This window comes from Delphinapterus leucas, chromosome 5 (assembly GCF_059928025.1).
Source record: "Delphinapterus leucas isolate spDelLeu-1000000601 "Yukka" chromosome 5, BTC_Dleu_Yukka2, whole genome shotgun sequence".
Classification (NCBI taxonomy): domain Eukaryota; kingdom Metazoa; phylum Chordata; class Mammalia; order Artiodactyla; family Monodontidae; genus Delphinapterus; species Delphinapterus leucas.
The window spans coordinates 101,955,771-101,970,600 of record NC_143133.1 but is presented as its reverse complement, the minus strand read 5'-3'; the positions used below and the strand labels follow the sequence as shown (position 1 = coordinate 101,970,600).

Here is a 14,830-nt window from a genome sequence, read left to right as displayed (position 1 = left end):
CCCAACGTCCAGATTTTTCTAAATTTTTCACATCTGGAATGCAGAGAAAATAATGTTTGTATGTTACGCTAGAGTTAACAGAAGCAGTTACTTGTGGCCACAGGGGACATGGCCTGGGTCCTTCAGGAGCCCCTCCCTGGGGACGAAGGGAGCAATAACTTGGCACAGGTTCTGGCATATTGGTCTGGAAGCTGGGCTGGCACTTCATGGGGTGTTGATAAGTATTGTTTAATGAATAAATAAATGGAGTTTTAGAGAACAAATATTCAGAATTTAAAAAATACACATTATAAATGTGGAGGTTAAGAAACAGGTAATGGTATAGGATGTTTGGGCACTAAAGGTTAATTAATGCTAAGGTCTACAAACATGTAGAGTTTATAGCTAAAAAGATATAGTTGTTGTTTTAAAGATCCCAACAAATGAGAGTTACACTAAAATGAGCTGGATAGATATTTATTAACAAGAGTAGGTAGGTTTGCCAGGAAAATACATCATTTTCCCCAAAGTAGGAAAATGGAAATGAGGCTTTAAACTTAGAAATAACTAACATCAACCTCAATCCTGTAACATCCTGTTCAGTCTTGAATACATCTGGATTTATGATACAGATTAAATGAAGAAATGGATGGGAAATCTTAGACACACAACACACTGGCAGTTACCGTCCTTCCTACTCTTCTGCTCCCTCCTGAGGTTCACCAATTAACAGCTCATTAGTACTTCTTAGAAGAGATCGGTATTTTAATTCCAGCTGGTTCATCTTCCTTTGCCTCGACAACTGCAGAGACTCCCGCAGATGGCTCCGCCTCACAGCTCTGGGGTGAGACAGCTGAGGAAAGGGCGCCACCTGCTGCACCCCAATTTCTAAGCGCAGCAGCCATCCTAAGTAATTGCCTGACCTGCTCCCCAGAAAAAATTTAACTAGATCAAAGCTGGGGGGAGAGACAGGGTAAAGAGACATGACGCATTTAATTGCTTTGCTTAGAACAGTGTAAGAAGTATAACTATGCTAAGAAGTAACCACGCTCTCGTGTGCAATACTAGAGCCTCCGATCACGGCGGAGAACACCCACCAGATGTGACATCATGGTCTATTCCTTCCACGGAGATGGTTGCATTGGCAATTGGGTTACCCTGAAGGTCTTGGACAAATCCTTTAACCCCTCGATGTATCTGTGATGGTCAAGAACAACCAAACATTCTGTATTAGAAACGACCTAAAAACATGCTTCAATCAAACATCTTCTTATTTTCTAGCAAAATACTGCAGATCCCCACTGTTTAAGAATCAAAACAGGCTAAAAAAAGCCACTGAATTTTCTGTGTACTCTTTACTCTGCTTTTCTGCAAGCAGACAAATGAGAAGTAATCCCCTGAAAACTGATATCTTGTTCTGAGTCAAAGAAGACTTTGAAGTACCTTCCAAACCACCAAAACAAAAACAAAACAAAAAGGTCTGTCAATGTGTAAAACAGTTCTGGTCTTAGCACATTTCATTGCTTTCTCTCTATTTTAAATTTGGTCACTTGCATATACTTTATACGGCAGCTGTCAGTTAAAAAGATAACCACATTACAGCCCTTCAATACTTTTTACTTCTAGATGAAAGGATATACACTGTGAATACTTTTGCATTAAACCAATTAATAATATCATTTTGGTTGATAATCAGTGCATGAAAGGTCAGTGAACTTACTAACTGAAAACTGGGTTTAGAAATAAAATGGAAGAGTTTTTATTGAGACAAGCCCGTGAATTAAGTTGCTGTCATCAACTAACTACTGCAATGCAAACTACAGAAACAGCTTTATTTTCTTTTTCTTTTTATAATTTTTTTTTGCGGTACGCGGGCCTCTCACTGCTGTGGCCTCTCCCATTGCAGAGCACAGGCTCCGGACATGCAGGCTCAGCAGCCATGGCTCATGGGCGCAGCCGCTCCACGGCATGTGGGATCTTCCCGGACCGGGGCACGAACCCATGTCCCCTACATTGGCAGGTGGACTCCCAACCACTGCGCCACCAGGGAAGCCCCAGAAACAGCTTTATTTTTAAATGATAATTCAACTAAGTCAATATGTATTTGAAGTGACGGAGAGCCACTTAAGGTCTCTGAGAAGGTACTGCTTCTGAAATATCAAATGATAATCTATTAAGCTTGATTACCTAACAAAACATCCCCCTCCCCAATGCTCCAGTTGCTCCTCACTCATCTGGCCCCAGAAAATGAATTTTCTTTTGCTACTGATGATATTTGAATATTTCCCTACAGAAAGCAGAATAAGTCTCATGTATCCCTTTGTCACTGGAGAATAAATTTGGCAGTGGTACAATGTTTTATCAGAGATAGCCCTGGATATCAGCAAATTCTTTTTTCATTTGCTTTTTTTTTTTTTTTTTTTTTTTTGTGGTACGCGGGCCTCTCACTGTTGTGGCCTCTCCCGTTGCAGAGCACAGGCTCCGGATGTGCAGGCTCAGCAGCCATGGCTCATGGGCCCAGCCGCTCCGCGGCATGTGGGATCTCCCCGGACCGGGGCACGAACCTGCGTCCTCTGCATCGGCAGGCGGACTCTCAACCACTGCGCCACCAGGGAAGCTCCCATTTGCTGTTTTTTAAAAAAGCAAAACCTCTGAAACTCTATAAAAGTAACACACAATTCTTTTCTCTAAAGGCAATTTACCAATGGTAAAAAGCTATACATGTTGTCAGTAATAATAAATAATATTTTAATGGCAACCAGTATAGTGAGAAGAGAGTAAACACTTTTTTAAAACAAAAAGACATTCTTAGACTTTTCCCCAAGACTTACCTATGGATTAGCTAACCAAAATTGTAAGAGGCTGAAATTTAGCCACTGGAAACAAGAAAAGTTAGCTTTCTGAATGAAATTCACAAGGTAAAAGTCACTGGGATCAGAAAAATTGTGGAGATGAATTTATTCATCTTGAGGCACTATAATCCTGATATATTATGAACCTTAAAGAAATGAAAGTTTTAAACTTCCTCATCTTTGGAAAATAAATCAATCATTTCAAAAACATATAATGCACCTACATTAGGCACAAATATACCCAGTTAATATTCATAACTTTACTTTTTTCTGCCTCTGCAACCCAAGACTTAAATTACAGTATGTGATTAACAAATAGTTAAATAAGTAAATGCCTATCTCTGATATGCCAGTTGTGAAGCACAATATTTCTGTTTGAAATTTTCCACTGTAGGAATAAATCTCAACTGAAGTGTTATAGGCTGCCACGACTCCACAGGAATGCAGACTAGAAAATACTGTCACTTTATGACTTTTGCAAAAGAAATCCCAGAAGTTCAAATTTCACTCATACCTGGGGAAGCTATTTTACTACACTTGTCCTTCCTATAATTCTCTCTCCCCAGATTCCAGGACATTTCAATCAACCAAGGCTTTAAAAAAAAATCCAGAATATTCTTCATTGTTACTAGAACTGTTTATGTCAATAGCCCTTAAATCCTCGAATACTTAAATGCCCCCCAGAGAGCTTGCTGAAATGGAGACTCTGGGGTCCTGCCCTGCTAGGAGTGTGATTCGGTGTTGGTACAGGAAACTCGTTTTTAACAAGAATCTAGATGATTCTGATGCAGGTGCTCATGAACCATTCTTGAAAAATTCTTTGGAAATTTTGAGAACTAGGTGGTTCCAAAGCTATTGTGTGGGAGCTCTTCTTAGCAAACTATTCACCCTAATTAACTTTACAGTTCCAGTTCCTGCAAACACTCCTTTAAAACTCTGCAAGAGATTTCCTCTCAACCAATTACTGAATTGGATCTCCTAATCACCTACTTTCCACGAGTTGTAAAATTAGTCCACACTTAGATTTTAGGCCCAGGTGTTCAATCATTAACCACCACCATATTGTTCCATTGTCAAGAAAATTTCAACACAGAACTTCTGGCAGTCTTCACTGATCTTCCGCCAGCCTTTGATTCCCTAAACTAGAGTGTCCTCCGAGGCAAGCTGGGTGAGCTCACTGCAAATACCACTCTTACTGCTTCTATATAGTCTGCACCATAACACTGATGTCATGCCAGGGTGGGTCACAGGTATCTGTGGACAGATCAAATTCTCATTCCAAGTGGCATACAACAGGACTGTATGACCTGGTCCCTCTTCTTTTCAGCTTATTCTTACATAAATTGTAACAGCTTTTAGATGAATTAATGCACCTGCCACCATAAATATGACAAGCATTCTCCTCTTTCCAATGGCACACATTTGGGTTTTGTTTTATACTGCATTTTTTTCTCAAGAACTAAGAGAGAACTTAAGTAGCAGCTGAACTAGTTTTTTAATTGTTGACAGGGTAATAATCTTATTGACATGGACTATAGGGAATCCTATAGCATACCTCCAATAAGCCTTTTCTGAACTGGCAGGACTGGGTTAGGGACCCTTCTGTGTACTGCCATTGCTCTTCATTTTAGCATTTATCATCCTCTCTTGTAATTAGGTATTGATATCTGAACCTCACTAATACAAAGCCTTCTTGAGGGCACTCTCCCTAGTACCTCACAGGGTACCTAGGATATGAAAATAGCTCAATTTTTGTTGAACAAATATGTACATAAAATGAAAAGCATTGTATTAAGGAGGCATTCTTTGATACCTAGGCAAAGAACACACCAAATTGGCCCATCTTACTTCCTCTGCCTAAAACTATATGTTTAAATTTTGCTCTTAAAAGGTCCATCCAGGGCTTCCCTGGTGGCGCAGTGTCCACCAGGAGAGGCCACAACAGTGAGAGGCCCGCGTACCGCAAAATAAAAAAATAAATAAATAATGGTCCATCCAAATACAGCTCTCCTCAAAGGACATTCTACAGGGGTACCCACTAAGTTTGTTCCAGGGTCAACATGGCTAATTATCCTTAGTTTTGTTGTTGAAAAATGCCTTTTTATGTTAACATGCAGCAGGATCCCACTGATTTAAAAAATCCTGTGTAATGGGTGTTTTTTAATCACTGTCTGTCATCAGTGGATCTATTCCATGATAATCCCTTTTGGTAAGGTATTATATGTATACGTGAGATGTGTAAAAGAATTCTTAAGCTAATTTTACTTTTTTTTTTTTTTTTGCGGTACGCGGGCCTCTCACTGTTGTGGCCTCTCCCGTTGCGGTGCACAGGCTCCGGACGCGCAGGCTCAGCGGCCATGGCTCACAGGCCCAGGCGCTCCGCGGCATGTGGTTTCTTCCCGGACTGGGGCACGAACCCATGTCCCCTGCATCGGCCGGTGGACTCTCAACCACTGCGCCACCAGGGAAGCCCTGATTTTACATTTTTTAATGCACTGGGTTCGTGTGTATATGTTTATATGTACCTATATATGCAAACAGCATTTGTTTATGTTAAATTAGCTTAAACATTAGTCTGGACTACCTGCCAGCATGTGAAACTAACATCACTCTCCCTGACTTTGGGTGTAAATGGCCGCATACAGAATGGAATGTGAAATTGTCAAGGCACTGCAGGCAAAGAGTCCTTAGGTCTTTCCCACCAGCACTGCCCCTCGTGCCAGTGTCTACCTGGTACAGAGGGCTAGGGCTATCAGGGCAATGGCCTGGGTTAAGTCTGAGTAGGTAGGTATTTTATTCTGACACATTGTGAGATTCCCCCAAATTCTGTACAGTGACTCTCTGGTAAAGATCTAAGCTTATGTCATGAGAGGGAACATGGCATGGTGATTCTGGAACTAGACATTCTGGCTGTTTAACTTCTCTGTGCCTCTGATTCCTCATTTTTAATTCGGGTATGATGATGATGAGGGAGTAGATGATGATAATGGATCCAGCTGAGCCTAGGGTGAGACAAGTTAGGCATGTGGGGCACAGAATTTAAGGAGATACTCACATCCTATACCTGCATGACCCTGAGAGGCTCCCTAAATTTGCATCCCAGGTGCCTCACTTACCTCATTCTAGTTCTGGTCCTGCCTCAGATGCCTGAGAGACAAGGTGATAAGGGTGGAGGAGGATCCTAGGATTGCCCTTGCTTAGTGCAATATGAAAGAAAGTAGGGTGTCACCTCACTTCTCCACAACTCTCCAGTTTAGTCAGTTCTCAGTGAATATTCATGAACCACAAAACCTATGACAAATGAAAGCCTATTTGAATCACTACTGACACATTTTCCAAATGCAGCATCCTCATTCTGGGTCAGATGGAGTCCCATAGGCTGGGATCCTCTTAGGAAACTATCGTACTCCAGGTTTAAATGTTCTTAAATCTCCCATTTTATGCTAGAGACTGTGTTTACCTGCTGAATGTAGCTAATGAGGGAGTTTTTGTTATCCTCCCAGTAGCTCTTCAAAGTCTCTTCAGGTGGAAACTTTTCACAGCTAAGCTCCACGGTAATCTCAAAACAGTTGCTGCTGAGGTAATTGAAATCTTGCATTCCTGCCCAAAAAAAGAAATGAAAAGTCAAAATATGCATGTGGTGACTAAAACCCTACACAGACTGCTCTGCTGAGGGCCAAATAAAAGATGTATCAACCAATGCATCTTGGGGAGACTGTGGGAAATCGCAAGTGAAATCACCTACCAGAAGCGATGGAACAACATACTTGGGAAATAGTTACCACCTCACAAGCACAAACTCTCTCAGGTTCTTAAGCGGTCATTTAGTGTAACACATTGCCGTTTTACAGTGCTAAAGCAAGTATCAGCCACATTCCACAATGCTGGAATCAGCTTTGAAGACTTAGAGTGACGTCATCAAAATGGTGAAATAGGAGTTTTCTACTGTCTTCCCTCCCCAAAGAACACCAATTTTGACAATTACCCATGAATAGAGTGCCTTTGTGGAAGCTCAGGAATCTAATGGAAAAGTTAAAGCACATCACTGGAGAAAAAAAAAATCCAAGTTTGGACACATTGAAGGGAGTGTGCATCACCCCCTTCTCTAAGGTGGCACAGCTCAGTGCCAAAGAGACCTAATTTAGTGACATGAAAACATATAAAAATATACAACACACTGGTAAAGGTAAGTATATAGTCAGATTCAGAATATTCTGATACTTTAATATGGTAGTGCATTAATCACTTAACTCTAGTATAAAGGTTTAAAAATATTAAAAATAACAATAGCTACAATAATTTGTTCATAGATACACAAAATGGTAGGATGTAAATTGTGACATCAAAACATAAAATGTGGGGGGAAGGAGGTAAAAGAGTAAAGTTTTTGTTTGCAATCAAAGTTAGGTTGTTGACAGCTTAAAATGGACTGTTATGCTATAAGATGTTTTATGTAAGCCTCATTGGTAACCATAAAGCAAAATCCTATGGTAGATTCAAAAAGAACTAAAGAGAAAGGAATCAAAGCATACCATTGCAGAAAATCATCAGTTCACAAAGAAAGACAGCAAGAGGGGAAGAAAGGAACAAGGGAACGGCAAAACAGAAAACAATAAAATGGGAAGTCCTTATCAATATCTTAAATGTAAATAGATTAAATTCTCCAATCAAAAGGCATAGAGTAGGGCTTCCCTGGTGGCGCAGTAGTTGAGAGTCCGCCTGCCGATGCAGGGGACATGGGTTCATGCCCCAGTCTGGGAAGATCCCACATGCCGCAGAGCGGCTGGGCCCGTGAGCCATGGCCACTGAGCCTGCACGTCCGGAGCCTGTGCTCTGCAACAGGAGAGGCCACAGCAGTGAGAGGCCCACGTACCACAAAAAAAAAAAAAAAAAAAAAAAAAAAGGCATAGAGTAGCTGAATAAATAAAAAAATAAGACCCAACTATATGGCACCTACAAGAAACTCACTTCAGCTTTAAGAACACATGTAGGCTCAAACTGAAGGGATGACAAAAAATATTCCATGCTTATGGAAACCAAAAGAGAGGAGAGGTAGTGATACTTATCTCAGACAAAATACAGTTTAAGCCAAAAACTGAAACAAGAGACAAAGAAGGTCATTATATTTTGATAAAGTGGTCAATTCATCAAAGGATATAACTATCAAAAATATATTAACACTCAACATCGGAGCATCTAAATATATTAGGCAAATACTAACAGGTCTGAAGGGAGAAATGACAATAGTACAATAATAGTAGGGGACTTCAGTACCCCACTTCCAATAATAGATAAATAGATCATCCAGACAGAGTATCAGTAAGGAAACACTGGCCTTGAACTATAGTTTATACCATATGAACCTAACAGACATACAGAACATACCATCCAACAGCTGCAGAATAAACATTCTTCTCAAGCATACATGAAACATTCTCCAGGGTAGATCATATGATAGGTCACAAAACAAATCTCAGCAGACTTAAGTAGACTGAAATCATACCAAGTATCTTTTCCAACCACAGTACTACAAAACTAGAAAGAAAAATTCACAAACATGTAGAAAAGTAAACAACACACTCTTGAACAACCAGTGGGTCAAAGGGAAGCCAAAATATCTTGAACAAATGAAAACAGAAACATAACCTGCCAAAATTTATGAGATGCAGCAAAAGCAGTCCTAAGAAAGAAGTTTATTATGATAAATGCCTACATTTAAAAGAAAAAAGAAATATGTAAAATAAACAATTTATTCCTACACTTCAAAAAACTAGAAAATGAACAAACCAAGGGCAAAGTTGGCAGAAGGAAGGAAATAATAAGGATCAAAGCAGAAATAAATGAAATAGAGGCCAGGAAAACAATAGAAAAGATAAACAAATCTAAGGGCTGGTTTTTGAAAAGATAAACAAAATAGACAAACCTTTAGTTAGACTTAACAAGAAAAAAAAAAGAGGGGACTCAAAAAAAATCCGAAAATAAAGAGGAGACATTTCAACTAATACCATAGAAATACAAAGGATCATAAAAGACTACTGTGAACAATTATAAGCCAACAACTGGATAACCTAGAAGAAATGGATAAATTCACAGAAACATACAACCTACCCAGACTGAACCATGAAGAAACAGAAAATCAAAACAGACCAATTACTGGTAAGGAGATTGGATCAGTAATCAGAAACTTCCTAAAAAGAAAAGCCCAGGGTCAGATGGTTTCACTGGTGAATTCTACCAAACATTTAAAGAAGAATTAACACCAATCCTTATCAAACTCTTCCAAAAAACTGAGGAGGAGGGAACACTCCCAAACTTTTTTTACAAGTCCAGCATTATGCTGATTCCAAAGCCAGATAAGGACACTACGGGAAAAGAAATTACAGGCTAATTATCATGATGAATACAGATGCAAAATTTCTCAACATGACACTAGCAAACTGAATTTAACAGTACATAAAAAAAAAAGTCATATACCATGATCAAGTGAAAGTTATCCCTAGGATGCAAGGATGGTTCAACATACACAAATCAACAAATGTAATATACTGCATTAATAGAATGAAAGACAAAAATGATATCATCATCTCAAAATATGCAGAAAAAGCATTTGAAAACATTCAGCATTTTTTCATGATAAAAACCCTCAACAGATTGGGTATAAAAAGAACATATCTTAACATAATAAAGTCCATATATGACAACACCACAGCTAACATCATACTCAATGGTGAAAGATTTAAAGCTTTTCCTCTAAGATCAAGAACAAGACAAGAGTGCCTACTCTCACCATTCCTACTCAACAAAGTGCTAGAAGTTCTAGCCAGAGAAATGAGGCAAGAAAAATAAATAAAAGACACCCAAGTTGGAAAGGAAGAAGTAAAATTATCTCTGTCTGTAACAATATGACCTTATGTATAGAAAACCCTAGAGACTCCACAAACACACACACACAAAGAAAAAAAATACTGTTGGGACTAATAAAATATTTCATAAAAGTTGCAGGATACCAAATCATCATACAAAGATAAGTTGCATTTCTATATGTTAATAACAAACTATCCAAAAAACATATAAAGAAATCAATCTCATTTACAATAGCATCAAAAACAATAAAATACTTAGGAATAAATTTAACCAAGGAGATGAAAGAGCTGTACACTGAAAACTATAAGACATTGATAAAAGAAATTGAAGAAGATACAAAGATAATGGAAAGATATCCAATGTTCATAAATTTAATATTGTTAAAATGTCCATACCATCAAAGCTATCTATAGATTCAATACAATCCCTATCAAAATTCCAATGGAATTTTTCACAGAGATGGGGGAAAAAAACAATCCTAAGATTCATAGAGAGCCACAAAAGACAATGACTAGCCAAAGCAATCTTGAAAAAGAAGAACAAAGCTGGAGGCATCACACTTCCTGATTTCAAACTATACTACAAAGCTAAAATAATGAAAACAGTAATTGTACTGGTATAAAAACAGACACACAGACCACTGTAATAGAATCAAGAGCCCAGAAATAAACCCTGATATATACATTCAACTAATACTTGACAATAGAGCCAAGAATACTAAATGGGAATAAGACACAGTCTCTTTAATGAAAAGTTTTGGGAAAAATGGATACACATGTGCAAAAGAATGAAATTGGACTTTTATCTTATGCTATACACCAATATTAATTCCAAATGGATTAAAGGCTTAAATGCAAGACCTGAACTGTAAGGCTCCTAGGAGAAAACAGAGACAAAGCTCCCAATGCTGGTCTTAGTAAAGTTTTTTGGGTATGACACCAAAAGCACAAGCAACAAAAGCAAAAATTAATAAGTGGGACTGCATCAAACTGAAAGCTTCTGCACAGCAAAGGATATGGTCAACAAAATGAAAAGGCAACTTAAGGAATGGGAGAAAGTATTTGTAAATCATATATTGGATTGCATAAGGAGTTAATATCCAAAATACATAAGGAACTTATACAACTCAACATCAAAAAAAACCAAACAACCGGATTAAATAATGGGCAGAAGACCTGAATAGACATTTTTCCAAAGAAGACACACAGGTGGCCTACAGGCACATGAAAAGATGCTCAACATCGTTAGTCATCAGAGAAATGCAAATCAAAACCAAACTGAGGGCTTCCCTGGTGGTGCAGTGGTTGAGAGTCTGCCTGCCGATGCGGGGGACACGGATTCGTGCCCCGGTCTGGGAAGATCCCACATGCCGCTGAGCGGCTGGGCCCATGAGCCATGTCCGCTGGGCCTGCGCGTCTGGAGCCTGTGCTCCGCAACGGGAGAGGCTACAGCAGTGAGAGGCCCACGTACCGCAAAAAAAAAAACAAAAAAAAACTGAGATATTACCTCACACCTGTCAGAATGGCTATCATCAAAAATAACACAAATAACAAATGTTGACAACGATGCAGAGAAAAAGGAACCCTCCAACACTGTTGTTGGGAATTTAAATTGGTGCAGCCAGTGTGAAAAACATTTTGAAGGTTTCTGAAAAAACTAAAAATAGAACTACCATACAGCCCAGCAATTCCACTCCTGAGTATATATCCGAAAAAAACAAAAACACTAATTCAAAAAGTTACATGCACCCCAATGTTCATAGCAGCATTATTTACAATTGACAAGATATGGAAGCAACCTAAGTGTCCATCAACAGATCAATGGATGAAGATGTGGTATATTTACACAATGGAATACTACTTAGCCATAAAACAGAATGAAATTTTGCCATTTACAGCAACATGGATGGAGTTGGAGGGTATTATGCCCAGTGAAATAAGTCACACAGAGAAAGATAAATACTGTATGATATCACTTATATGTGGAATCTAAAAAATAAAGCTGTGACTATAACAACAACAAAACAGACTCACAGACATAGAGAACAAACTAGTTGTTACCAGTGGGGAGAGGGAAGTGGGGGGCAAGATAGGGGTAGATGATTAAGAGGTACAATTACTATATATAAAATAAGCTACAAGGATATATTGTATAGCACAGGGAATACAGCCAATACTTTATAATAACTATAAATAGAGTACAACCTTTAAAAATTGTGAATCACTATGTTGTACACCTGTAACTTATATAATATTGCATATCAGCTATACCTCAATTTTTTAAAAAAACAGAATAAACATATATCAGAAAGAAAAAATCTGGAAGGGCATAATTCAACTAAAAAAAAAAAAAGCATATTAAACAAACCAAAATCCTATAATTAGCCACTGCTGCTACTGTCCTAAATTCTCTTTTCACTTCCAGGTAGGCCACAGAAAATTGTTCTTAGGCAGAGGAAAAAACAATCAGTATCTTTACATTTCACTCTTCATCCTTGGTAGAGGCAATATTACACAACTATGAGTGATCCAGGTAGCCCGAAAAATGTGAGCTCTTCAAAAAATGAGAGCTCTTCAAAGTCCATGCTAGATTGCCACATGAGCTGCCTTGGTGTCTAGAGATGCTTCCTCCAGCTGTGCTGAGGTGGGCTTTTCCCTTTTCAGACCCAATAAAAGGTGAAGTGCTTCCTGATCTAATAATAGTGTTTACTGCAGCAGTGAATACAAAATAAACATTCCACATGAAGTGAAATTTTTTAAATAAAAACAAACGGTATGTGGACCAAGATATACTAAAGGCCAAAGCCAGCCCTCTAAAATATACATTTACCTACAATCGAAGCATGACTAACATATAACCGGGATGGTATCTTATTCCCTAAGGCCAGAATTTGAAAAGTAGGGTAATTAACAATATTCAATCTATATTTTCCCAGCGGATGTCTTCAGTTCGTTTACTACAGCTCTTCAATTAGCATCTTGATTCTTAAAAATCAACAAAAAACTATAATAGCAATCATTCATGCAGAAAGTGGACTAATTTTAATGGATGAACTATAGGTTCAGTCTATTTCTTAATGATTGAAGATTGAAGTTTCCCTAAATGTAAACGGTAATTATTTTTTAAAAGCCACTAATCACATAAAGAGCGAAAGGGAAACTCGCCTCCAGGCACGCTGTACCACGCTGCGCCGTTGGTCGTTCCTTCAACGAAGCTGCTGTCGTCATCATTCTTGCGACACGGGGGCCGATCCGGGTCCGACATGGGGGGGTTGAAGGACGAGTACGCCCGAGCCAAACTTTGGAAGATGTCATCATCTGGGCAGGAGCTGTATTCATGAGCACTACCTGGAAAATAAACCCACAAGACTAAAGAAACTGACACAGGCTGAGGAGCACTGCGTGTTTTCTGAAGAGTGATTTGGTGTTGATCTCTTGCTGACATATTTTTTAGCTACATCACTATGGGAAAGGAGTGAAGGTTTACGTACTCAACAATTACACCTTAGTTTTTAGGTTGTATAACGTCCACTTCTAATACCACAAAGCAGAAACTGGGTAGAATGTACATTCTGCTTATGAATTGAAAGCTTCACAAGAAAAGGTGACAAGTTCATAGTAAATTGGACTTGGGAAGACAGCAAGGAGATTTCCATTGCTAACTCCACAGGGAGTATGAACCACTCTCACACATATTTTTCAGTATCTAAATTTACAGTTTTAAAAAATCTCCTATGTGTATTACTGAAATAAATATTTTAGTACACGGTATTCTTATTGTGTATTATCAACTATGCCAGTCCTTTAAATTTCCAGCTATTGACAAACCACAAAATCTCCAAATTTTAAGGATGTTTTACCAAAGACTCTTCAAAACTCAGTTTCCAATACCTACAGTTATCCTGTGTTTACAAAGACCTAACTTTTCAAAGTCTCCTAAGAATCCATTCAAAGCAGGAAATTTCCTGGAACAACAAAAATTAAGCTGATAATATCTATCTGGCTAAAGTTTGCTGTGCTTAACTAAAACTAGTTAGAGCTTAACTAAAACTAGTTAAAGGAAACCAAAGCATCACTTCCCCTCCCTGACACCACCAAGAAACAGTTCCAAATGCAGAAGTGGGGGCTTCCCTGGTGGCGCAGTGGTTGAGAGTCCGCCTGCCGATGCAGGCGACGCGGGTTTGTGCCCCGGTCCGGGAAGATCCCACATGCCGCGGAGCGGCTGGGCCCGTGAGCCATGGCCGCTGAGCCTGCGCATCCGGAGCCTGTGCTCCGCAACAGGAGAGGCCACAACAGCGAGAGGCCCACGTACCGAAAAAAAAAAAAAAAAAAAACCAACAAATGCATAAGCGTGAGTGCACAAAAAGACACATGCAGAGATGTATATGGGCCCTGATGGAGCGCCAAAAGGCTGCCTCCATTTTTAAGCTATCTTGTACATAAACCTACATAAATTCCATTACTCCTCCATTTTACCAGAGTCCAAGAGTGACCCAAGTTCATGACTTCTGTTTTCTCCCTTTCTCTTCTCTAAGTATTCAGTCAAGATCATGTTTCTCTTCACCTAAACTTTTTTTTTTAATTTATAGTCTTTTTCTGCCAGATATATATGCCAATACCACATGAAATAGGGGATATTCCAGTTCAGTAGATGTATTTCTACAGGCAAAATCATTGAATGACCAGTCCCTTAAAAGAATATTACAGAAATCATCCAATAAACTCTTGTAAACGAACTGTAAACCTTGAACCAATTAGAGAAGCAGGAAGGACACCTACCGCTCCGAGTCTCATCATATGGGTAATTAGCCACAAGGTCTCCTCCATGAAGATTGGCCGAAAGCACAAAAGGAATATCCATAATCCAATGAATGACAGCCTTGGTCTCAGGAGCAAGCTGTATTAAAGATTAGAGATTAAAAGGATTCTAAATGTGGCAGCCATTGGTGGGATCACTTGACAGAAAAGACATAGAAAAGGTAAAAACAACAACAAAAACCAAAAACAACAACTGAAAGCTGGTCATATTCCAAGCACTCTGTGATTGTTTTCGTAGAAAGAAAGGAGCAGCATTCCCCATCTCTATCTTTCTCAGACTTATAAAAAATATTTCAATTTCCTTGAAAGTTCTACTTA

At 38.9% G+C, this 14,830-nt stretch overlaps 1 protein-coding gene across 1 annotated transcript in view; it reads right to left on the bottom strand.

The window, feature by feature from the left end:
• The window catches only part of CPE (carboxypeptidase E), a 110,763-nt gene that overhangs the window by 6,250 nt on the left and 89,683 nt on the right, over nucleotides 1-14,830 (bottom strand). Inside the window, exons 4-7 of the mRNA XM_022561621.2 lie at nucleotides 14,474-14,591; nucleotides 12,860-13,042; nucleotides 6,292-6,431; nucleotides 1,077-1,176 (exon numbers count right to left, since the gene is read on the bottom strand). Of these exons, the coding sequence (XP_022417329.1) occupies nucleotides 1,077-1,176; nucleotides 6,292-6,431; nucleotides 12,860-13,042; nucleotides 14,474-14,591 (541 nt within the window). The remainder of the gene's footprint in view (nucleotides 1-1,076; nucleotides 1,177-6,291; nucleotides 6,432-12,859; nucleotides 13,043-14,473; nucleotides 14,592-14,830) is intronic.